This window comes from Callorhinus ursinus, unplaced genomic scaffold (assembly GCF_003265705.2).
Source record: "Callorhinus ursinus isolate GAN/ISIS: 27379988/994484 unplaced genomic scaffold, GSC_fseal_2.0 scaffold18, whole genome shotgun sequence".
Taxonomy (NCBI): Eukaryota; Metazoa; Chordata; class Mammalia; order Carnivora; family Otariidae; genus Callorhinus; species Callorhinus ursinus.
The window spans coordinates 32707422-32730059 of NW_027397080.1; the positions used below are offsets into that span (position 1 = coordinate 32707422).

The window sequence follows — 22638 nt, forward strand, 5'->3', positions numbered from 1 at the left end:
GAGTGGGGAGCCCAATGCGGGGCTCGATCCCAGGACCCTGGGATCATGACCTGAGCTGAAGGCAGCTGCTTAACAACTGAGTCACCCAGGCACCCCTCAACTGGGTTTTAACATCAAGGCATGAGAACGGAGATGCCCTGGCTTCCACAGGTCTTTGGCTCCCTCCAGTGCGGGGCTCAGTTCTACCGAGACCAGCTCTACCACAACCACTGTTCCCTCATCCCAGCAGCAACAGTTCAGGTCCCTCCCTGTTACCCAGCAGCTGGAGGGGACAGAGTATGACAGATTCTGGAATGCCATCTGCCGGAGCCCCACCTTCGCTAAGCTTCTCTAAGCTTCAGGGAAACAGGAAAAAGTCCCAACAATCAAAATGCATTTTCTGCAAAAGCTGGAGGGAGGTATGTGACATTCCTTTGCTCAACAAGCAAAACAAAATCAACCGATTTGGTGAATCGATGCTGCAGCAGGATCTTGGAAGAATCAGGGAGGCCCCGGGGGAATGGTGGGCAGGGAGAAACCCCCAGGCACCGAAGTCCACGTCAGAACCTCTGCTCAGAAGCTGGGGAGGCACAGGGGCCAAGCCATTCAGGGAGGCGCTCCCTCCCCTGTTGTCCCAGTATTGTCTCTGGTCCCCAGCGCCAGGGCCCCAGATAGGTCTCAGTCCTCGGTCGCAAGTGAGGGAATGAGCTGCAGCTGGAAGTTCTCTTTCCAGAAGACGCTGTTAAAAGCAAGGCCACTCTGCGAGCCAATGACCTGCCTTGTAGCTGGTCCCAGGAGAGTTCTGTGAGGAGAACCAGCCTGGAACTTCCTTGGTAGAGATGGCATAGCTGATCAACTGCTTGGATTTGCTGTGGGCCCAGGACAGGTTCTGAGGCTGCCTTCTTAGCAGCAGGATCTGCTTTGGATGCATGACAAGATGGAGGTGTATTTACCTGGAATGAGGTTGTCATTTGCAGACTGCCCGCCTGTCTGCCCATCAGTTTCTGTGATGCCCGCTTCGTTAGCAGACAGAATGAGTGACACAAATGGCCACGGTGAAAGGCAAAAATTTCATCTTTACCTGCATATATTTTTTAAGATTTTTATTTTTTTATTGAGAGAGAGAGAGAGAGAGAATGGTAGAGAGCGTAAGAGGGAGGAAGGTCAGAGGGAGAAGCAGACTCCCTGCTGAGCAGGGAGCCTGAGGCGGGACTCGATCCTGGGACTCCAGGATCATGACCTGAGCCGAAGGCAGTTGCTTAACCAACTGAGCCACCCAGGCACCCTTCACCTGCATATTTGATCACCACAGTGACACTGTGAGAGGGGTACAACCACTATCCCCATTTTGCAGCTGGGGAAACTGAGGCACCAGGAGATTTGTTTGTTTCTATTTTTTAACGTATCTTGCCTGAGGTGACATAAATGCTTAGAGCACCTCCCTGTCTCCTCCAGATGTCAGCTCCGTCCCCACCAGGATGCCTCCTCTCATCCCCCTGCTGGGCTGAGACCCTTCACCCACCCCATTGAGACCTCTCCCCCCCACTCAAGGGCAGGGACCAGGGGTGGAGTGTGTCCTCACTGTACCCTTCCCTAAAGCCTGCACCCCCACACTCTGCCCACTCAGCTGTCTTACCTGTTTCCCTGATTATAATACTTCCTCCAGGTAATCAACAAACCCTCCAGAATCCTTTGATGAAAGGGAAAGTCGGGACAACCTGGTCAAAGACCTTCACAGCAAGGGAAAATGGAGAAGAAATTTAAAATTTGGAGGGGCTCCTGGGTGGCTCAGTCGTTAAGCATCTGCCTTTGGCTCGGGTCATGATCCTAGGGTCCTGGGATCCAGCCTTGCATCGGGCTCCCTGCTCAGTGGGAAGCCTGCTTCTCCCTCTCCCACTCCCCCTGCTTGTATTCCCTCTCTCACTTTGTCTCTCTCTGTCAAATAAATAAATAAAATCTTAAAAAAAAATTTTTGGAGTAACTGTCACCGAAAAGGGCGTTTGCTTCCCCAACCCCACTCTCCAGTGGTCCACAGGCATGGAGAGGGATGTTCTAGGAGAAATCTTCCTCCCCAGACCTTTCCCCAGGAGCTAGCATCAGGGTCTCTCAGCAAACATGCAGACGTTGGTGGAGGGTGGTCTCGTGGGCACAGAGCTAAGTCAGCCAGCGTGTGTGTAGTGAGAGGGAATGTGTGAGGCTTTAGTGATCCACGAGGTAATCCACAAAGTTCTTTTCGGAGCACTTAAAGAGCAATTCATTACCTTGGAGGACGCTGGCCCATAGCTACTCTGGGCTCAGTGATGCCAGAGGGACAGGGGCTCAGACATTCCCAGGCCTTGCTGGGCCAAATGTATTGAATGTTTTATTCTCATAATTATAGATTGTTATGGGGATTAATGGAGGTGAAGGCTAAAAGGTGGTTGGCATACAGTACGCGCTCCATAAACGGTGGCCAGTGGTCCTCTGAATGCCACAGACCGGGATGGGTGGCCTGAGTTCCCGGTCACCCCGACTGCTCCGGGCCCCTCCCTGATAGCCACGCTGGTCGTCTTAAGCCCTGCTGGGGGGCATGGGGTAGGGGGACTTGGAGCGAGAGGCGGGGGTGTGGTGCGAAGGCGGGGTTGGGGCTGCACGAGTTGGGGGAGTCGTCCAGCACCCTGGACAGCGCCTGCCGGCTCCGAGCCAGGGTACCACCTCTCGGCCACTCTTGGTGGGTCCCGCCCACCATCCGCCCATAGGTCGGCCCCGAAGTCCTCAGTGCTGGCCGCCGGGCTGTCCGTTGCCCCGCCAGCCGGTTGAGGGAGGGCAGCCTCGAGCAGATGGGCGGGGGACGCCCAGCCAGTTTGGTACAGCAACGGCCACGCGGCGCGGAGGCGGGCCCAGTGGACCGCTGGGGCCGAGGCGGGCAGCGGGGAGCAGGGACCCAGGACCGCCCCGCCCCACTCGTCACGTGCGCTCCGACTATCCCGCGGGTAGGAACCCGCAGCTGGAGCCAGTGGAAATGAAAATGAGCCCAGGGCTCCTGGATTATCTCGTCTTCTCTGGGCCTCGGTTTACCCATCCAAAACTGAGCACGGGAGAACACAATGATTCCTAACTTGGTGAACCGCTGGAAGGTTCCATGGAGTGACTAGAGCCAGGGCAGGCAGTTCAGCGACCAGCCAGTTCCCAGCGGCTAGGGCCCGAGCTAGTCTACACTTTACTCCGGGCCTCGGTGTCCTCTTCCAGCTCGGCCCTTCAGTCCGCAGAGCAACTCGTGGGGGGGAGTCCCTTCCCTTGGCTAGAAACCTACGTGGGGGCTCACTGAGGCCCGGGCCTCGGCGGCTCTGCCGCCGCTGGGTCCCCCGCCCCGGCCTAGGGCGGGGCTCAGAGGAGGCGCTGAGCTCGAACCGCGGCGCTGGTCGAGGAGGAACGGAGGGTGAGCGAGCTCGGGGCAGCCAAGGCTTCGATGGCGCCCACACATACCCCTGCAGGGGCTGGGGTGCGCCCCCGGCCCGCGACCCCGCCGCAGATGGGATGCGGAGGCCAGGAGCGGCACCCCGGGGGCTCTGCCGTCCCCCTCCCGCCCCTACCCGGCGAAGGAACAAAGGCGGAGGTGGGACCCGCAGGCAGCCAGACTCCGTGGGGAGGGATGGGGCGGGGCGGGGCGGGCGACGCCGCCTCCTTAAAGCCGGGCGGCTGGCGAGGTGTGCACCTCTCTGGCGCCGGCTCCTGCAGCGCGCCGGATTTCCCCTCGGGCCTGGGTCTGCGCTCCGTGTCCGCGCGGGCACAGGTCTCCTACACGCGGGGCCCCCAGCGGCGCCGCTTCTCCGCCGAGCATGGGGCTACCTCGGAGATCCGCGGACCCGGCGGAGCTGCGCAAGGTAGGAGCTGGGGAGTGAGGGCTGAGCGGCCGGGGCGGGGACCGGGACTGCGACCCGCGTAATCTCGGCCTCGGCGCCCGTCCGCAGAGCCTGAAGCCGCTGCTGGAGAAGCGCCGCCGCGCGCGCATCAACGCAAGCCTGAGACAGCTCAAGGGGCTCATCCTGCCGCTACTGGGCAGGGAGGTGAGTGCCGCGGCGCGCGGGTGCCGGGGTGGGGGCTCCGGGGCGCAGCGCGAGGAGGGCGGGGGGGCTGAGGGGCCCTTGCCCAAGGAGCCGGCGAGGGGGCTCCGCGCGGCGCGGGAGGCCGAGCCGGAGTGGGGCTGGCGCCGAGGAGCCGCCCCACCCCGGGCCACGGGCGTCCGACACGCAGGCAAGACATTGGTGCTCACGGCAGTCTGCCGGAGATCTGTCTCGTTTGTCCGTGTCTCTGCCCCTCTCCCTCGTGGCCGGGCGCAGAGCTCCCACTACTCGAAGCTGGAGAAGGCGGACATCCTGGAAATGACCGTGCGCTTCCTGCAGGAGCTGCCTGCATCCTCCTGCGCGTCCGCAGCGCCTAGTGAGTGACCCGCCCCGCCGCAGCCCTGCCCCACGCCCGCCGCCCCGCACCCCACCGCGCGCCTCACGCCTCTCTCGGTCCGCAGCGCCCTCGGACAGCTACGGTGAGGGCTACCGCGCCTGCCTGGCCCGTCTGGCCCGCGTGCTGCCCGCCTGCCGCGTCCTGGAGCCCGCCGTGAGCGCCCGCCTGCTGGAGCACCTGCGGCGGAGGGCGACCGGCGTCACCCCCGACGGTGGGCGCGCTGGGGACTCCTGTGGCGCGGCCGCGCCTTCCCCGCCGCCCGCACCTGCGCCTGCGCCGCCTGCGCCTCCCCGCGGCCCAGGCCTCTGGAGGCCCTGGTAGCCCCCTCGCCAGGCCACGGACCCCGCTGACTGCAAGAGACCGGGAGCGCCAGGCCGACTGAGGAAACTCGTGGTGCCGGCTGCTCTTTACGCACGGGGGACCAGCTCAGCACCCACCCCCAGGCTGGAACCCGGATGTTTGTGATCTGTGTGGCCGACTGAAGGCCGTGGGGGCTCGGCTCGAGGAAATGAGAGCAGCCCAACCTCTTGCGTGTGTCTGGGCTGGAGAAGGGGGCAGGTGGCTGCAGGGGGAGGAAGGAGCTCCCCTCCTCATCTGCTGGAAGTGGCTCTAGAACTGGGCCCCAGCACTGGCACCAGCCCAAACTCTGGGCCAGGAGCTCACCGGAGCCGGGTGCAGCCCTCTATTCTGACTGGTCGCTTCTTCCTTACAGCTCAGCCTGGGCGCCTCTGGACACGCAATAGCAATGGCCTGAGGAGCTCTGCGGGCTGGGCAGCCATCACCCCTACTCCTGGGCTCCCCTGTCCTGTGCTTGCATTGATAGAGACAGGGTGCAGCCAGGGCTCTGTGTTGCTGGGGGTGAAGGCGTGGTAAGATGGTCTTGGGAAGGACTTATTTCCCCAAGCATTCAGTGACCACCTATGTACCACACACCAGTCTAGGGGGCCTTGGGGTGTGAGGAAGGGGTGGATAAGAAGGAGGGTGCCCTGTGGCCTCAAGGAAGCTTGAGTCAGTGCCAATGTGAGGTGAGCAAGCCTATGTCCTGGAGCAGCAGAAATTCCATTTTCTTGCAGATAACAGCAAGTAAAGGAACAGGAAAAACCTTTCTTGTCAGGACAGGTTACTGGAAACCACTTGTTTCTCAGACTTCTTTTCCTTCTGCCCAGAAGCAAGGGGAGTCTGAGGAGACTCAGAGAAGGGCCTGTGGCCCCCAGTCTTGGGTGCCCAGGAGAAGGCAGGGGCACCTGCAGCCTGCTGGTCACGCTCCCGGTTCACGGGGATTCACTGCGCACTCCAGGGAGGTTGGGACTCCCAACAGTCCCCAGTCCAACATCCTGAGCAAGGGACCAGGGCACTAAGGACAAGAGCTGACGGGGTGGGGGTGTTCACCAGATCCAAGTATGTCACAAAAACCCCTGGTGACCTGGGCGCTGATTTGGGTGGCCAGATGTGGGAAGCTGTGGGTGTTATCGAAGGAGTCAATGTTAAGACAGCAGGGGAGGGACGCCTGGGTGGCTCAGTCGTTTTAAGGGTCTGCCTTCGGCTCAGGTCGTGACCCCAGGGTCCTGGGATCGAGTCCTGCACCGGGCTCCTTGCTCAGCAGGGAGCCTGCTTCTCCCTCTGCTGCTCTTCCTGCTTGTGCTCTCTCTCGCTGTGTCAAATAAATAAATAAATAAATAAATCTTAAAAAAAAAAAAAAAAGACAGCAGGGGAGCCCCCAGCAAGGTGTGCTGTCCTTTGTCCTCACGGGCCCAGCCAGGGGCCCAGCTGGCTGGACCGTAGGCTCCTGGAGGGCAGGGCTAGGGCTGAACCCTCTGTGTCCCCACGGAACTCAGCACATGGTAGCTGCTCAGTAAATATCGTGAGCTAACAAACAGGTGATGTCACTGGACCATGGCTGTATTGAAGCCTTTTGCCACAACTCCCACCCCCAGGCCCTAATGTCACTTTGAAACTCTGTTCCACCAAATCCTGTATATCCGGAGGACAAATGTGGGGGAGGGTATGGAGAGCAGAGAGAGCAGGGTCTGCTTGCTTCCCCCATTCCCGAGAGTGTGAGCCTGCTCTGAGCTGCCTAGAGCAAGTGGGGGAGGGGCAGGTAACCTACACGCCCACACCCACCACATAAGGTCAAGTTTCCTCTCTGGGTGAAGGACTCTGCCTTGGGCACACTGAGCAGGCTCCTTTTTTCCCTAATAAATAAGAGCTTTCCATACAGGTTTGAACTCTGTAAGAACTGATCCACCAGAGGCCCCTTTCCTCCTTTGGGTCATATTTGCCACTTCTTGCTTCTGAGCCCCTGACTCCAACCAAGCTGTGTTACAAGCAGACAGGGAGGATGGGAGGGTAGACAGGCCAGTGACTCATAGGATCAGGCGTTCCAGGGAGCCTGAACCAGGCGGCCCCCCAGGGCCCTGGCAGGGAGCTGAGGCATGCCCAGGTGGGTGGGGTTCTGGGCCGGCAGCGAGAAGCCGGTTTCCCAGCACGGATGGGCAAAGAGCTGCCCAGAAGTTCTGAGCTGGGCTTAGGAAATAAGCCAAGGCTGGAACACCAGCCTCCTCCACGGGACGCCTGCAGGCACCTCCCCAGGTGTTCCTGAAGGTGAGTCCAGGGCAGTGCAGGCTTTTTCTATGTGGGAGGGAGGCTGCCTCGCTCGGGGGCATTTCGTGAGCTTTAACAATGTCCACATCGTGCTCGTTGGCCAGCTCTTATGATGCCCTCTCTGCTCTGGTCCCATGACTGAATCTAACTCTCGAATTCTGTCTGGTTATCACGCTTGGTTGAAGAAAAGGCTCCTGTGTCTCTCATAAACCTGTGGGGGAAATGATCCAGTGACCAGAGCACTGAGCTGTCTGGGAAACTCAGGCTGGGGCCAAACCCCACGTGTCCTCCCCCCACCCCACCGGCGCCACTTAATTTGGAAAGGTCAAATCTCGCTTCCATGAGTGAGGATAAAGAGCAGGTTGCCAAGGAGGACTCCTTTAATAAACATTTGCAAATTGCTCTTCTCTGCCTGTGACTACCAGACTCTGCCAATGAGTCTCCCACTTGTTTCCCTGTAATAGGATCAGAAGGAACATAGCCTGTGGGGAATGTCTGGAAAAATGCGCAGCTCTGCAGAACCCCCCCTCCCCATCATGCTTTGGGATGACCACGCTGGAGACAGCAATGGGACAGAGGGAGCCTCCCCATCATGTGCAGCTACCTCCTACTTGAAACATCAACATGTGGCTGTATTTACTTTTTTAAAAACACACCAGGTTGCTATAGATGTCCCAGAGAAGAGCTAACCCAGCCAATGGTGTTTTTTCCCTGGGTTTTACTTCTTGCCTGGCCACTTACCAGTGTGGCTGTGTCTCTGGGGCACTGACTGAGTACCTGTGTGTGCATGCGTGTGTATGTGTGTCCCTGCACAGCCAGGTGACTGCCCTGCAGGGAGCTGCCTGGGCATGTGATGTGGAGGAGAAGGCTGCCACCCACTGAGGGTTCCCAGTGAGCAACTAGTTTCACTCTGGGTTTTGAGAGGGCCTGGCAAAGCCCCAGGCGCTTAAGGCAGCTATAATGAAACTTTGAATGGTTTCAGGGGCGTGAGAAAGGCACTTAATGGGCACGCCCAACGTGCAAGTGTGGTGTCTTGTCACTGAGATCCATTGCAGGGCAGGAGGGAGCAGGGGCCCAGTGGCTGGTCACAGGAGCCTGCTTTGGGAGGCAGGGTTCACTGGCCTGCAGGTTAAGGAAGGAGAGTCCCAGCTGAATATGTGCCCACTGCTGGTTCTCTTGTGGAGGCTGGGTCCAGAGCCACCTGCCGTGGTGATTGGTATATTACAAACCTGAGGGAGAATGGAGCCAACTTCTTAAAGAACAAAGAACCATTCTAGACCTCAGAAATCAGAGGCAGATCCAGGTTTTGTGGGGATACATTCTAATATAAAATTATGAATACAGACTCGGTGTGAAAATATTCAGAGTGAAAAAGTAAGTCACATCAAACTAGTGGTGCCTGCAGATTGATGTCCATGCTTTTGGTTTCTCTTTAAGCAATTCATCAGACACACTTCCTGGTGACAACCCTGGCCTTTCCTCTGTTCCAGAACATTCTACCATGTTATGCCCTTGCTTGGGAACAGATCCGAGCTTAAGCTTCATCGGCCTCCTGGTAAATTCAGAATGGACTCTCAATGCTCAAATTTAAGAGTCCAGAATGCTCAAATGACAATAACAAGGTAAATGCCTTCCATTTGCTGCATCCATTCATTGCAGGCTATTATATTACAAGATATATATTTACACAAACATTTACTGCATTTATGACACTTTTTTAAAAAGATTTTATTTATTTATTTGACAGAGAGAGATACAGTGAGAGAGGGAACACAAGCAGGGGGAGTGGGAGAGGGAGAAGCAGGCTTCCCGCGGAGCAGGGAGCCTGATGCGGGGCTCAATGCCAGGACCCTGGGATCATGACCTGAGCCGAAGGCAGACGCTTAACGACTGAGCCACCCAGGTGCCCCGACACTTTTTTCTTTACCTCTTTCTGGGAAGCTTGTGAAAAGCAGATTTCCAGGTCCCACCTCCAAGGGGTCTGATTCCCTGTGTCTGAGTCAATAGCCTCACCATACACCTGAGGCCAGGTTAGTCTGCTCTAACAAAGACACCACCTCTGAGGATGGTGGGTGCCAAGGGCTGGGGGAAGGGAAGAGGGAGGTAGTGCTCAGTGGGGACAGAGATCCACTTTTCAAGATAAAGGGTCCTGGGGATGGATGGTGTTGGTGGTTACGTTAAGGTGGATGTACTTAATGCCACTGAACTGCACACTTACAAATGGTTAAGATGGTAAATATTATGTGTATTTTACCACCAAAAAAGAAGAAGAAGGAGGAGGGGGAGGAGGGGAGGAGGAGGAGGCAGAGAAGAAGAAGGAGAAGAAAAGAAGGAAGAAGGAAGAAGAAGAAGAATGAATGAAAAGAGACCATATCTGCAATTGGGGCTACTACTTGATTAAGTTTGCAGTAGGTTGTTCTAGAGGATCCATGGGTTTCATAGTAAGTAGACTGGTCAATTAAATTAAGCTACGATAAATGGGGTGCCTGGCTGCCTCAGTCGGTAGAGCATGTGACTCTTGATCTCAGGGTTGTGAGTTTGAGCCCCACGTTGGGCAGAGGGATAAATTAAGCTATGATGCATCTTCTAGGTCTTTTAAGAGTGTCATAAATGTTTGCCACATTGGGGATCTAGACTGTTTTGATTTACTATCCTTGTTGGGGGCAGAGTTTTGCACTTTTTTCTTTTTTTTGACCATTTTTAAAAATTGAAGTATAATTGACATACGGTATTATATCAGGTGCACAGTATATGATACAACAATTCTATATACTCCTCAGTGCCCATCTTGGTAAGTGTCTTAATCTCCTTTATCCATTTCACCCATACCCCTCCCACCTCCTCTCTGACAACCACCAGTTTGTTCTCTGTATTCAGGAGTCTGGCTTTTTGTCTCTTGTTTTCTTTGTTTATTCATTTGTTGTGTTTCTTAGATTCCACATATGAGTGAAATCATACAGTATTTGTCTTTCTCTTGACTTCTTGTGCTTAGCATTATACCTTCCAGATCCACCCATGTTGTCACAAATGGCAAGATCCCATTCTTTTTTATGGCTGAGTAACATTCTATTTATATCTGTGGTGTATACACCACATCTTTTTCTTTTTTTTTTTAAAGATTTTATTTCTTTGACAGAGAGAGACACAGCGAGAGAGGGAACACAAGCAGGGGGAGTGGGAGAGGGAGAAGCAGGCTTCCCGCGGAGCAGGGAGCCCGACACGGGGCTCGATCCCAGGACCCTGGGATCATGACTTGAGCCGAAGGCAGACGCTTAATGACTGAGCCACCCAGGCGCCCTACACCACATCTTTTTTATCCTTCTTTGTCATCTTTATCGATGGACCCTTGGGTTGCTCATGTATCTTAGTTATTGTAAATAATGCTGCAGTAAACATAGGGGTGCATATGTCTTTTCAAATTAGAGTTTTTGTTTTCTTTGGGTAAATACCAGTAGTAGAATTACTGGATCATATGGTAATTCTATTTTTAATTCTTTGAAGAACCTCCCTACTGTTTTCCACAGTGGCTGCCCAATTTGCCTTCCTACCAACAGCACGTGAGGGTTCCTTTGCCTCCTCCACATCCTTGCCAACACCTGTTGTTTCTTGTCTTTTTGACTCTAGCCATTCTGACAGGTGTGAGGTGATGTCTTATTGTGCTTTTGATTTGTATTTCCCTGATAATTAGTGATGTTGAGCATCTTTTCATGTATCTGTTGGCCATTTGTATGTCTTCTTTGGAAAAATGTCTCTTTGTGTCTTCTGCCCATTTTAATCAGATTATTTGTTGTTGTTGTTGTTGTTGTTTTGGTGTTGAGTTGTATAAGTTCTTCCTATATTTTGGATAGTAAGCCCTTATCGGATGTATCATTGGCAAATATCTTCTCCCATCCGGTAGGTTGCCTTGTTTTGTTGATGGTTACCTTCACTGAGCAAAAGCTTTTTATTTTGATGTTGTCCCAATAGTTTAATTTTGTTTTTGTTTTTGTTTCCCTTGTTTTGTTTCTCCTTAAGGAGACAGATCTAGAAAAATGTTATGACTGATGTCACAGAGATTACTGCCTGTGTTTTCTTCTAGGAGTTTTATGATTTCAGGTCTCACATTTAGGTCTTTAATCCACTGTGAATTGATGTGTGTGTGTGGTGTGAGAAAGGGGTCTAGTCTTATTCTTCTGCCTGTAGGTGTCCAGTTTTCTCAGAGGTTTGCACATGAAAAAAAATAATTTGTTAAAAAAGAAGAAGAAGAAAAAAAAGTGCTCCTGGCAGGCTCAGTCAGTGGAGCGTGTGACTCTTGATCTCGCGGTTGTGAGTTCAAGGCCCATTTAAAAAAAAGAAAGAAAGAAAGAAAAAATAATTTGTTAGTAATTTAATGATAACTTTAGCAACTTATTAGTATATATACTGATGATTCAACAGATGCTAACTATTCTTCTATTCCAAAATTAGCACTCTATTTAAGAAAATGATATGCATGGATAGACGTGTGATAGTGCTTCACTTCTAAAAACAGAATGGCATAGGAGGGCATTCCATTAAGGGACAATATTTTCTCCACGAATGCTTTCATTCATCTTTTTTGCATCTCTTTTATCTACCTTTGGTTTTTCTTTAATTCCAGCTTAAAGCATATTCTACTGAGTCCTTCACTTTCCCAACCTCATTAATATGACTCTGTCATGTTTGGCTCAGGTATAGAAGGATTCTACAATGTGTATAGAGTTGTGCAAACAAAACCAAAGTGACAAACTGTCCCATGTCTCACCCTTTTATATTCTTATAATCCACACATCATAGCACTGCTTCCCCATAAGTCGGATGCAAGTATCTAAACCCCAGGAAATTGCTGATTTAGAGGTTTACACTTGGCCCTCCCCACTATGATAGGTCTTACCCCACAGGCCACAGAATTAAGGAGCTGTGCCAAATAACAAGTTTCTATATTCTGATTATACTTTGGAGGACCAGAGAAATGACGACAGTGTTCACATACCTAGTGGACCCGTCGTGAGCCAGACGGGACCAAGACTCCACTGATGCCCTGGCCTCCATCATGTCCCCACACAAAGAGGGATATGTGGTGACACTTTGGATCTTCAAGGATCCATGTCAGCGTGGACTCTGTGTCTGATGGACCAGGAAATGTTCGCACATTACACCTCCCCCAGGGCACAGTTATCCAAATAAGTGCCATTGGTTCCTTGGTGGAAGTCTGGGAGGAATCATGACTCTATAGATTTGCTTTGTGTCTCGAGGTCTTGGGGTCCCAGCCTTGCTTCAGTCAGTGGGTTCCAGATCCAAACATTGTCTCAGGTCATGGAAGGCAGGCAAGGACTCATTACTTTGTACTGGGGTCATTGCCATAGTCCCTGGTGAGCATAGTTTATTTCTTCTAATTGTACAGACTGAGCAGTCCCCTCGTTGGTTGCCTGTCTGTTTTGCCCCCTGGGATGCTGAGTTTTCATAGCTGTCACCATAACTCTCTGTGGATCAGGCCTCCTTGGCTGCCACCTTGTGTCTGTCGCTCATTACAATCATTCTGATCTCCTGGCTTCTGACAGCGCTGTCAGTGCTGCCATCAGGCCTCTATGGCTTTGGAGTCCGTCATCCTGGATGACAGTGATCCTGCTCCTGCAATGGCATCTGCTTTGTAGGGATGCTGGTGCATCTTCACTGTGCCTTCCTTACTCATTTGGTAAATGTGTATTCTTCAGGTTTTTCCAGCCTTACATAGCATGTCCATGGTAGCATGGCCCCTTCTCTGAGCCTTTTAGGCATACCTGGCCTCCCTTAGAGTGGGCCATCACCTTATCATGCCACTAAGGGCCACCTTGGCCACATGACCGCACCATCTCAATGTATAAATACCGGTGTGATAAAGCCAGCATCCTGGGATGATGCTCTCAAAGCAATACCTTCTCCCTTTACCATCTCTGTTTTCCACCTCCTTTGAGCATCCTTGGAATCTAATCTCCTCCATGTGTTCCCTCTAGCCCCTGCAGCTCCTTGGCTTGTGGTCCCTGTCCTCCGTCACCAGGTCCAGCACGGCCCAGCCAGGCTCTGGAATAACTTAACCCCCGTTATTAGCCTCATGGCCAGGAGGGGAGGCAGGGCAGGTCCTGAGGGGCTCGTGTCCTTGCTCTCATTTCTGCTCCTACCACATTACTTTACTTCCTGGTATACCACACTGTTTAGGGCTTCTCTTTCCAGTAATGTACTAATTGCACTGGGTTCAGTAGTGTCCCCCTAGAAACTCCTGTCTTCCTGAAACCTCAGAATGTAACCTTATTTGGAAATAGGATCTTTGCTGGTGTAATTAAGGAAAGGTGACGTCACACCGGGTTAAGGTGGGCTCTACATCCAATGATTGGTGTCCTGACGAGAGGGGGAGAGGACAATAGGAACCAGACAGGAGATGGCCACGAGAAGACGGGGCAGAGGTTGGAGTGGTGCGGCCTTAGGCTCAGGAACTCCTGGGGCCCCCGGAAGCCAGGAGAGGTGAGGAAGTGCTTGTCCCTAGAAACTTCAGAGGGAGCGTGGCCCTGCTGACACCTCAGTTGGGGACTTCTGGCTTCTGAACTGTGAGAAAATAAATTTCTGTTGTTTTATTTTTTTTTAATTTTTTTATTGTTATGTTAATCACCATATATTACATAATTTGTTTTGGTGTAGTGTTCCATGATTCATTGTTTGTGCATAACACCCAGTGCTCCATGCAGAATGTGCCCTCTTTAATACCCATCACCAGGCTAACCCACCCCCCTACCCCCCTCCCCTCTAGAAACCTCAGTTTGTTTTTCAGAGTCCATCATCTCTCCTGGTTCGTCTCCCCCTCCGATTTACTCCCCTTCATTCTTCCTCTCCTGCTATCTTCTTCTTTTTCTTTTTTCTTAAAATATGTTGCGTTATTTGTTTCAGATCTGTGATTCAACAGTCTTACACAATTCACAGCACTCACCATAGCACATACCCTCCCCAATGTCTATCACCCAGCCACCCCATCCCTCCCACCCCCCACCACTCCAGCAACCCTCAGTTTGTTTCCTGAGATTAAGAATTCCTCATATCAGTGAGGTCATATGATACATGTCTTTCTCTGATTGACTTATTTCACTCAGCATAACACCCTCCAGTTCCATCCACGTCGTTGCAAATGGCAAGATCTCATTCCTTTTGATGGCTGCATAATATTCCATTGTGTATATATACCACCTCTTCTTTATCCATTCATCTGTCGATGGACATCTTGGCTCTTTCCACAGTTTGGCTATCGTGGACATTGCTGCTATAAACATTGGGGTGCACGTACCCCTTCGGGTCCCTACATTTGTATCTTTGGGGTAAATACCCAGTAGTGCAATTGCTGGATCGAATGGTAGCTCTAATTTCAACTGTTTGAGGAACCTCCATACTGTTTTCCAGAGGGGTTGCACCAGCTTGCATTCCCACCAACAGTGTAGGAGGGTTCCCCTTTCTCCACATCCCCGCCAACATCTGTCGTTCCCTGACTTGTTAATTTTAGCCATTCTGACGGGTGTGAGGTGGTATCTCATTGAGGTTTTGATTTGGATTTCCCTGATGCCGAGCGATGTTGAGCACTTTTTCATGTGCCTGTTGGCCATTTGGATGTCTTCTTTGGAAAAATGTCTGTTCATGTCTTCTGCCCATTAAATGTCTGTTGTTTTAAACCATGCAGTTTGTGGTACTTGGTCATGGCAGCCCTAGGAAACTGGTCCACGTGGTATATCATTGCCAACCGTGACCATTGCTGGAAGACATTTTATTTTTAATTTATTTTTAATTTTTTTATTTTAAAAAGATTTATTTGAGAGAGAGTGTGTGCACACGTGGGGGGGGGGGGGGGGTGTAGGCGGACCGGCAGAGGGAAAGAGAGAATCTTGAGCAGACTCCCTGCTGAGCACAGAGCCCGACTTGGCGCTTGATCTCACGACCCTGAGATCATGACCTGAGCCAAAACTGAGTCAGACACTTAACCAACTGAGCTACCCAGGTGCCCCTGGAAGACATTTAAAAATCAGCTTTATGTGGATTATATCTACTGATATTTACTCTATTAGAAATTAAAAAGAAATTTAAAAACTTTATGTATCAACTCACTAAAAACAACAAATACATGCATTATATGTTAGCATATACAACTTATTTTCAATAAGAAATACATTTTTTTGAAACAAAAACAATGTCACAAGGGTGACATTGTTCTGTAGCTTTGCAAATCTCTGTGCTATGGATTTTTTTTTAAACATTTTATTTGTTTATTTGACAAAGAGAGAGAGACAGCGAGAGAGGGAACACAAGCAGGGGGAGTGGGAGAGGGAGAAGCATGTCTCCTGCCGAGCAGGGAGCCCGATGTGGGGCTCGATCCCAGGACCCTGGGACCATGACCCGAGCTGAAGGCAGACGCTTAAGACTGAGCCACTCAGGTGCCCCTGTACTATGGATTTTAATAGAAGACAGCTGGATTCTCCTAGCTCCTTCTGCACTCAATGTGTCGTGATACATTTGTTTCACTGGAAGCATGTGAAAACACACACAAATACATAGCTGAAAAAGGGAGGAGTATTTTAATATTTTAATAGTCTTTTCAGGAAATTATAGATATTTTTCTATGCTACTATGCCAAAACTCAGCATGTGCTAGCTCCTTAAAGGTGAGTCACAATGTAGAATCTGAAACCATATGATATACTACTCTTTCATGCTGTGTTACAATCAACTTCACTGATCTATCTGGCATTTTTTTTAAGTGAGCTTTATGTCCAGCCAGGTGTCCCTATCTGGCATTTTGAATGGGTCTTTTACTCAGGTGTGATTATGTGATATCATGCATTAGTCTTCTGAAAAATATCAGTCCCCTGAGTCATGCAGATCTTCCAAATATTGACTGATTTCATTATATAGTTTCATCACACATCACGTAGCCTCTAGAAAAACCCTGTATATATATATTTTTAAGATTTTATTTATTTGTCAGAGAGAGAGAGCACAAGCAGGGGGTGCGACAGGCAGAGGGAGAAGCAGGCTCCCTGCTGAGCAAGAAGCCCAATGTGGGACTCAATCCCAGGACCCTGGCATCATGACCTGAGCCAAAGGCAGATGCTTAACGGAGTAAGCCACCCAGGCGCCCCTAAAATTATAAAAATATAATTACAAAATTAATCAACTGTACAGTTACGATTTGTGCATTTTTTCTGCATGTGTGCTTTACTTATAAACATCTAGATGGTTTCTGTATTGTGTGATATCATAGATGTGATGGTAGTGCCTAGCCCATGGCCTGGTATGCATAAGGTGCTCAATAAGGAGTGGTTGGGTGCATGAGAATGATCATCATTAATTAGTCATCCTGTCGGACTACCATTTACTGAGCTCTTCCCATGCACCAGGCACTGCTCTCAATGATTTTTACGTATTAACTCATTTAATCCTCATACAAAGCCTACGAGGTGTACACTGTTACCTTCATTTTGTAGATGAGGAGCTGAAGCACAGAGGGGCCAAGGAACCTCTCTAAAGCCACACAGTTTAGTAGGTGCCTGAAGGTGTGTTCATGCTGCAGGGCTCTGGGTCCCTTCATTTTAACCTTCACCAAACTAATTAACCTTCATTTACCAGTTATGAAATGACCCCCCTCAGGACACAGATACCAAATCCAACTGTGTTACTGTACCACCGAGGAATAAAAGTGGTTCTGTGACCTGGGGCATTTAGATGAGCATTTGGAGGTGTCACCCAAATCTCTCGCCAGGCGAGAGCTCAGTTGGAAAGCAGTCCTCTCTCTGGGCAGCCGGCTCACGGGCAGAGAGCAGCCTCTGCTGGGGGGTGGGGCTGGGAGCCCGGGATCTGCCCCCTCCGGTGTTCTTCACCGCTCACACATTCGCCTGGGACCCGGTTTAAGCACCTCTAGCAAATAAGGGCCCCTTGACTTCACACAGCAGTCACTTGATGCATGAAACCAGCATCGTTTTCCTCTAGGGCCTTTGAGAAACTGTAATTATATCCCAGTTTTTTATTACCATGTGTGCAACAAAAATAGAATTTCCCTCACGCTGAGTGGCTTTCGTTGTCATCACAGGGCTCCCGGTATAAGTTTTAGTAAGGGGAGGTTTATTCTGATTTTGAGCAAGATCTGCAGGCGGGTGGAGCCCAGGCTGGGGCCTGGCAGAGGGAAGGAGGCGGCGCTGGGGGACGCGGCGCTGGGGGACTCGGCCCCTAGGTGGAGCCACAGAGCTTCAGAGCCACTGACCGAGGGCCAAGGGGCTCCGAAGGGAGTGGAACTCTCACAGGCTAGAGGCGCTTTGAAGACCGCCTCTCACTAACACATTAACATGCCCACGCCCGGCCATGGCTCTAATTGTACATTTACAGCATGACCTACTTAGAGTTGTAGAGATGATTTCTAAATGCTTTGTTGGGAAGATGAATCTCTGTGTGTCTTCTCCATATAATGACCCATTTTTTCTTGGCTTGCCTTCTTGCATTATGGCTCCTGCTTTCAAATGGGTGGTTTATTACTTCTGAGTTGTTCACTGTGGGCTCCAAGTCCCAGGGCTTGATCTTACAGGTGTTGGAGGTGGGGTGGATGCCAGTGGGGTCTCTACACAGCCTCTGCGGTCCTCCCTGAGATGCTGGTCCTCCCTCTGTGAATGGAGGCTACCCTTCCGGATCTGCAGGTTTCCCACTGGCAACAGACTGAGGCACTTGTCCACTGCATTGCATGGACAAGATGCGTAATCATGAAGTGTCCAGCATCTCCTAGGAGGAAAAACAAATCTTTAGTAAAACAGCTAAATAGTACTGACATTCGAAGAAGACAGAGGGCACAGAGGGGCCAGGACCTCCCCTCCAGGCTGCATCCTGTGCCTGACACTCAGGAGGACATGGTGGGCCTTGGGGAGTCCTGTGGTTCCTTCTCCTGTGGTGATCCCTGCTTGAACTGCCTGGAGTCTTCTTCCTGGACCCCAATCGGAGTGCTCTGGCTCAAGAGAGACTGAATCCCATCTGGTCAGACCATCCCGGCAGCCCCTCAGGACCTCACCAGCTGCTTCACGAAACCTTACGCTGAACTTCCTCCGTGCCAGGCACTATTCCAAGTGCCTTATACCATCAACTTATTTACTCCTTCCAACAACAGATGGGGCAGGTACTGTTGTTTCCTCATGTTTTCCAATAAGAGAGCCAAGGCACAGGTGGATTATGAGCCAATGTAAGGCCACACAATGGGGCTTACGTGGCAGGGCCTGGGGCCCTGGCTCATGATCCTACATCCTGCTGCCTCTCTCTGATGGCCTCCCTCCTCTGTCTGCAGCTCGTCTCCGTCCAGTCTCAGAAGGTCTCTTGACTCTGCCAGCCTGTTGAGGCTCCCCAGGGGTGAGCTTAATGTGACTTCTGGACAAAGGCTTACGGAAAGGTCTCTGTGTTTATGCAGAGGCCCTGCTTTCCCATGTGAAGGGGGCAACAACAGTGATACTTGGTGCTCTGAGTGCACGTCCTGGGAGCCTTTCTCTGCTGATCCACGGCCACCCGTTGAACTGTCTCTGCCTCACCCCTCTCCAGGCATGGGGCAGGTGAATTGTGCTCACCTACACACTGGCAGTTTCGGGGGACACGCCCTGTGTTCATTAGGCCTCTTCTTTTGCATAGCTCTGGGTTATAAATTCAAGCATACACAAGAGCCACATCTTCAATTTAAGGAACGATATTTATTATGCTTAGTGGAATTAAGTATACTAATAGCCAATATGTTAGCATGCTTGTTGCTTCTCACCTCTTATGTATTCTATTCTCACCACACTGTGATCACATTTCTGAGGAAGCAAGTTGGGCACAGAGCGAAGGTGCCTTCCCAAGGCCATACAACTGATAGAGATACATGAACACAGGAATTTGACTACCTAATCCATGCTCATAACCACAACTCACTACTTCCCTAAAATATATATATATTTTTAAAAAGTCCATAATCCCAGGGGTGCCTGGGTGGCTCAGTCGGTTAAGCGTTTGTCTTTGGCTCAGGTCATGTTCCCAGGGTCCTGGGATTGAGCCCCACGTGGGGTTCCCTGTTTAGCGGGGAGTCTGCTTCTCCTTCTCGCTCTGCCCCTCCTCCTGCTCATGCTCTCTCTCAAATAAATAAGTAAAATCTTAAAAAAAAAAAAGACCATAATCCCACTTCCGAGACACACCATTTTTTTTAAAGATTTTATTTATTTATTTATTTGAGAGAGAGAGAGAGAGCATGCACGAGGCAGGGGGCGGAGCAGAGAGAGAGGGACAGGCGGACTCTGTGATGAGCACGGAGATGGAATCGGGGCTGGATCTCACGACCCCGAGATCACGACTCGAGCCAAAATCAAGAGTTGGACTCCTGAGCCACCCAGGTGCCCCCCATTTTTTTAAAAGTTGTGATGTCGTACAGTATTAAAAAAATGATCAACCTGTACACAATCACCCAGGTCGAGAGAAGAAATGTGAATACCCCCGTACTCTCCCCATTCCACGTCACCCTCTGATGACAACACTCTCCCTTCCATTGGAGGGACCCAGTATCCTGACTTCCCTGACAGTCATATCCTTGTTTCTCTTCATAGCTTTTACCACCTACTTATGTTTTCGTAACAGAATTATTTATTTTTCATTTATTCTTAGCAAATTTCAGTTAATACAATACAGTGTTCTCAACATGTTATATACAATAGATCCTCAGACCTTATTCATCTTATAGCTAAAAGCTTGTACCATTTTACCAACCTCTTCCTATTTCCCCCAACCCTCAGCCCTGATGACCACTTTTCTACTCCCTGTTCGATGAGGTCAATGTTTTTCCTAAAGGATTCTACATATAAGTCATACCATGTAATATTTGTCCTTCTCTGTCTGGCTTATTTCACTTAGTGTAATGCCATCCAGGTTCATCTCTGCTGTTGCAAATCACAAGATTTCCCTCCATTTTTTAAAAAAGATTTTATTTATTTGACAGACAGAGAGATCACAAGTAGGCCGAGGGAGAAGGAGAAGCAGGCTTCCCACCGAGCAGAGAGCCCGATGTGGGGCTTGATCCCAGAACCCTGGGATCATGACCTGAGCCGAAGGCAGACGCTTAATGACTGAGCCACCCAGGCGCCCCAAGATTTCCCTCTTTTTAAAGGCTAAGTAATATTCCATTGTATGTGTATATTTATTAGATCACAATATATAATATATATAATTTGTATATATGAAATTTTCTTGATCCTATTCATCCATCGATGGACCCTTACCTTAGGCTATTTCCATGTCTTGGCTATTGTGCATAATGCTGCAATGAACATAGGCGTGCAGGTATCTTTCTGAGAACAACAGTTTCATTTCCTTTGGATATATATCCAGAAGAGGGATTGCTGGATTATACGGTAGTTTTATTTTTAATTTCTTGAGGAAACTCCATACTGTTTTCGCTAGTGGCTGCACCCATTTGCATTCCTGCTAACAGTATAAAAGGGTTCCCATTTCTTCCTGTCCTTGCCAACACTTACCTTTTTTTTTTTTTAATTTTTATTTTACTTATTTGAGAGAGAGAGGTTGAGAGAGAGCACAAGAGGGGGGTAGGGTCAGAGGGAGAAGCAGACTCCCTGCCGAGCAAGGAGCCCGATGCAGGACTCGATCCCGGGACTCCAGGATCATGACCTGAGCTGAAGGCAGTCGTTTAACCAACTGAGCCATCCAGGCGCCCAACACTTACCTTTTTGATAACAGCACAAACAGAGTGTTTGCTTTTTGTACGCATGGCTTGATACTATATATTCTTTTGGATCTTTCTTCTCTTCCTCCACGTTGTGATTTCTCCTTGTGTGTAAAGTTCATGGGTTTTCACTACTCAGTGTTGCACTGGTGAGTGTCCTACAATCTCTCAAGCTGGTGTACTGCTGAGGGACATCTGAGTTCCAGTTTGGGGTTATCACAAACAGTGTTGCTGTGACTCCTCTTTGAGCCTATCTGGGTGACCTCATGTTCCAATATATTGGCAATGTACCTGGTAGTAGGATTTCTGGGTCAAAGGCTATGGCTCTTTCCAACAATTGTCTTCAGCTCTTTTCCAAAGAGGCTGCACCAACTTGTATTTCCACCATCAGCATATGGGAGTCCCTATTGCTTCATATCTGATACTTGGTACTGACTTGAAAAAAATAATAAAACAGTCAAGAGATTAGATGGTAACAGTACAAAAATATATAAATGAGGGGCACCTGGGTGTCTCAGTAGGTTAAGCGGCTGACTCTTGATTTCGGCTCAGGTCATGATCTCAGGGTCGTGGGATCAAGCCCCGAGTCTGGCTCCATGCTCAGCAGGGATTTTCTCTCTCCATCTGCCCTCCCCCTTAAATAAATCAATCAATCTAAATCTAAATATATATATATATATATATATATAAATGGAAAGCAAAGGCCTCACCCCTTTTCCCAAAGGTTACCAGTGTCAATAGTTTCTTTTTTTTTTTTTTGCCATATTTTTTATTGTTATGTTAATCACCATATATTACATCATTAGTTTTTGATGCAGTGTTCCATGATTCATTGTTTGTTCATAACACCCAGTGCACCATGCAAAACGTGCCCTCCTCAATACCCATCACCAGGCTAACCCATCCCCCCACCCCCCTACCCTCTAGAACCCTCAGTTTGTTTTTCAGAGTCCATCATCTCTCATGGCTCGTCTCCCCCTCTGACATACTCCCCTTGTGTCAATAGTTTCTTAACTGTCTTTCCATAGGGGTGCTTGGGTGGTTCAGTTGGTTACGTGTCTGCCTTCGGTTCAGGTAGTGATCCCGGGGTCCTGGGATCAAGCCCTGCATCAGGCTCCCTTGTTCAGTGGGGAGTCTGCTTTTCCCTCTCCTCTGCCCCTGCTCACTCTCTCTTGTGGACACACTCTAATAAATAAATAAAATCTTAAAAATTAGTATCTTTCCTTAAAAATTTGCAGACATTATTTAAATAATATATGTAAGCTTTTTATTTTTATTTTATTTTTTTATATGTAAGCTTTTAAAATGACAATTTATGGATACTATTTCTAGTCCAAAGAAAGAGTGGGGAAATTAAGGAGAATGAATCAAATAGCTGCTGCAGTCCCGTATGTTGCTGTAAACCTCTGCTGAGTCCATCACTGGTAAAATATTTCCTGAGCGCTTGTTACAGGCGAGGCACTCTTCTAGGGGCTTGGCATACAGCAATGAAAAAAGAGTAAACAACAACAACAACAACAAAATCCTGCCCCCATGGAACAGGCATTCTGGTTGGGGGAGACACAATAAATAGATGAGTAAAATATATGTTAAGTGGCATTAAGGGTTAAGGGTTAAGGGGAGGGGCGCCTGCGTGGCTCAGTTGGTTAAGCGTCTGCCTTTGGCTCAGGTCGTGATCCCAGGGTCCTGGGATTGAGCCCTGCGTCGGGCTCCCTGCTCAGCTGGAAGTCTGCTTCTCCCTCTCCCTCTGCTGTTCCCCCGCTTGTGCTCTCTATCACTCTCTCTGTGTCAAATAAATGAATAAAATCTTTAAAAAAAAAAGAGTTAAGGGAAAAAGAAGTCAGGGAGAGAGGTAGGGATGCTGAGGAACAGCAGTTTTAGACA

General features: G+C 50.0%; 1 protein-coding gene and 1 long non-coding RNA gene across 3 annotated transcripts; one reads left to right on the forward strand and one right to left on the reverse strand.

The window, feature by feature from the left end:
• Positions 1–3689: 3689 nt before the first annotated feature.
• On the forward strand, positions 3690–7339 carry HES2 (hes family bHLH transcription factor 2). The gene is made up of 4 exons (XM_025856265.2): positions 3690–3842; positions 3930–4025; positions 4299–4398; positions 4484–7339. The coding sequence occupies exons 1-4, from the start codon at positions 3798–3800 to the stop codon at positions 4738–4740; spliced, it is 498 nt and encodes a 165-aa protein (XP_025712050.1). The 5' UTR covers positions 3690–3797; the 3' UTR covers positions 4741–7339.
• A 9784-nt stretch (positions 7340–17123) lies between these two features.
• Positions 17124–21057, reverse strand: LOC141374471 (uncharacterized). Of its 2 annotated transcripts, none has more exons than XR_012381388.1 (2): positions 20755–21057; positions 17124–17792 (listed from the first exon to the last, which is right to left on the reverse strand). It is a non-coding gene; the product is annotated as an uncharacterized lncRNA (long non-coding RNA). The 2 variants fall into 2 exon arrangements; XR_012381389.1 differs by lacking the exon at positions 20755–21057 and adding an exon at positions 17876–18168.
• Between the last annotated feature and the right edge of the window lie 1581 nt (positions 21058–22638).

Excerpts from the sequence above, each read along its gene's own strand:
- HES2 (XM_025856265.2), top strand. The coding sequence starts at position 3,798 with ATGGGGCTACCTCGGAGATCCGCGGACCCGGCGGAGCTGCGCAAG. Across the intron at positions 3,843-3,929 it reads ACCCGGCGGAGCTGCGCAAG|AGCCTGAAGCCGCTGCTGGA; the intron begins GTAGGAGCTGGG and ends GCCCGTCCGCAG. Across the intron at positions 4,026-4,298 it reads TGCCGCTACTGGGCAGGGAG|AGCTCCCACTACTCGAAGCT; the intron begins GTGAGTGCCGCG and ends GGCCGGGCGCAG.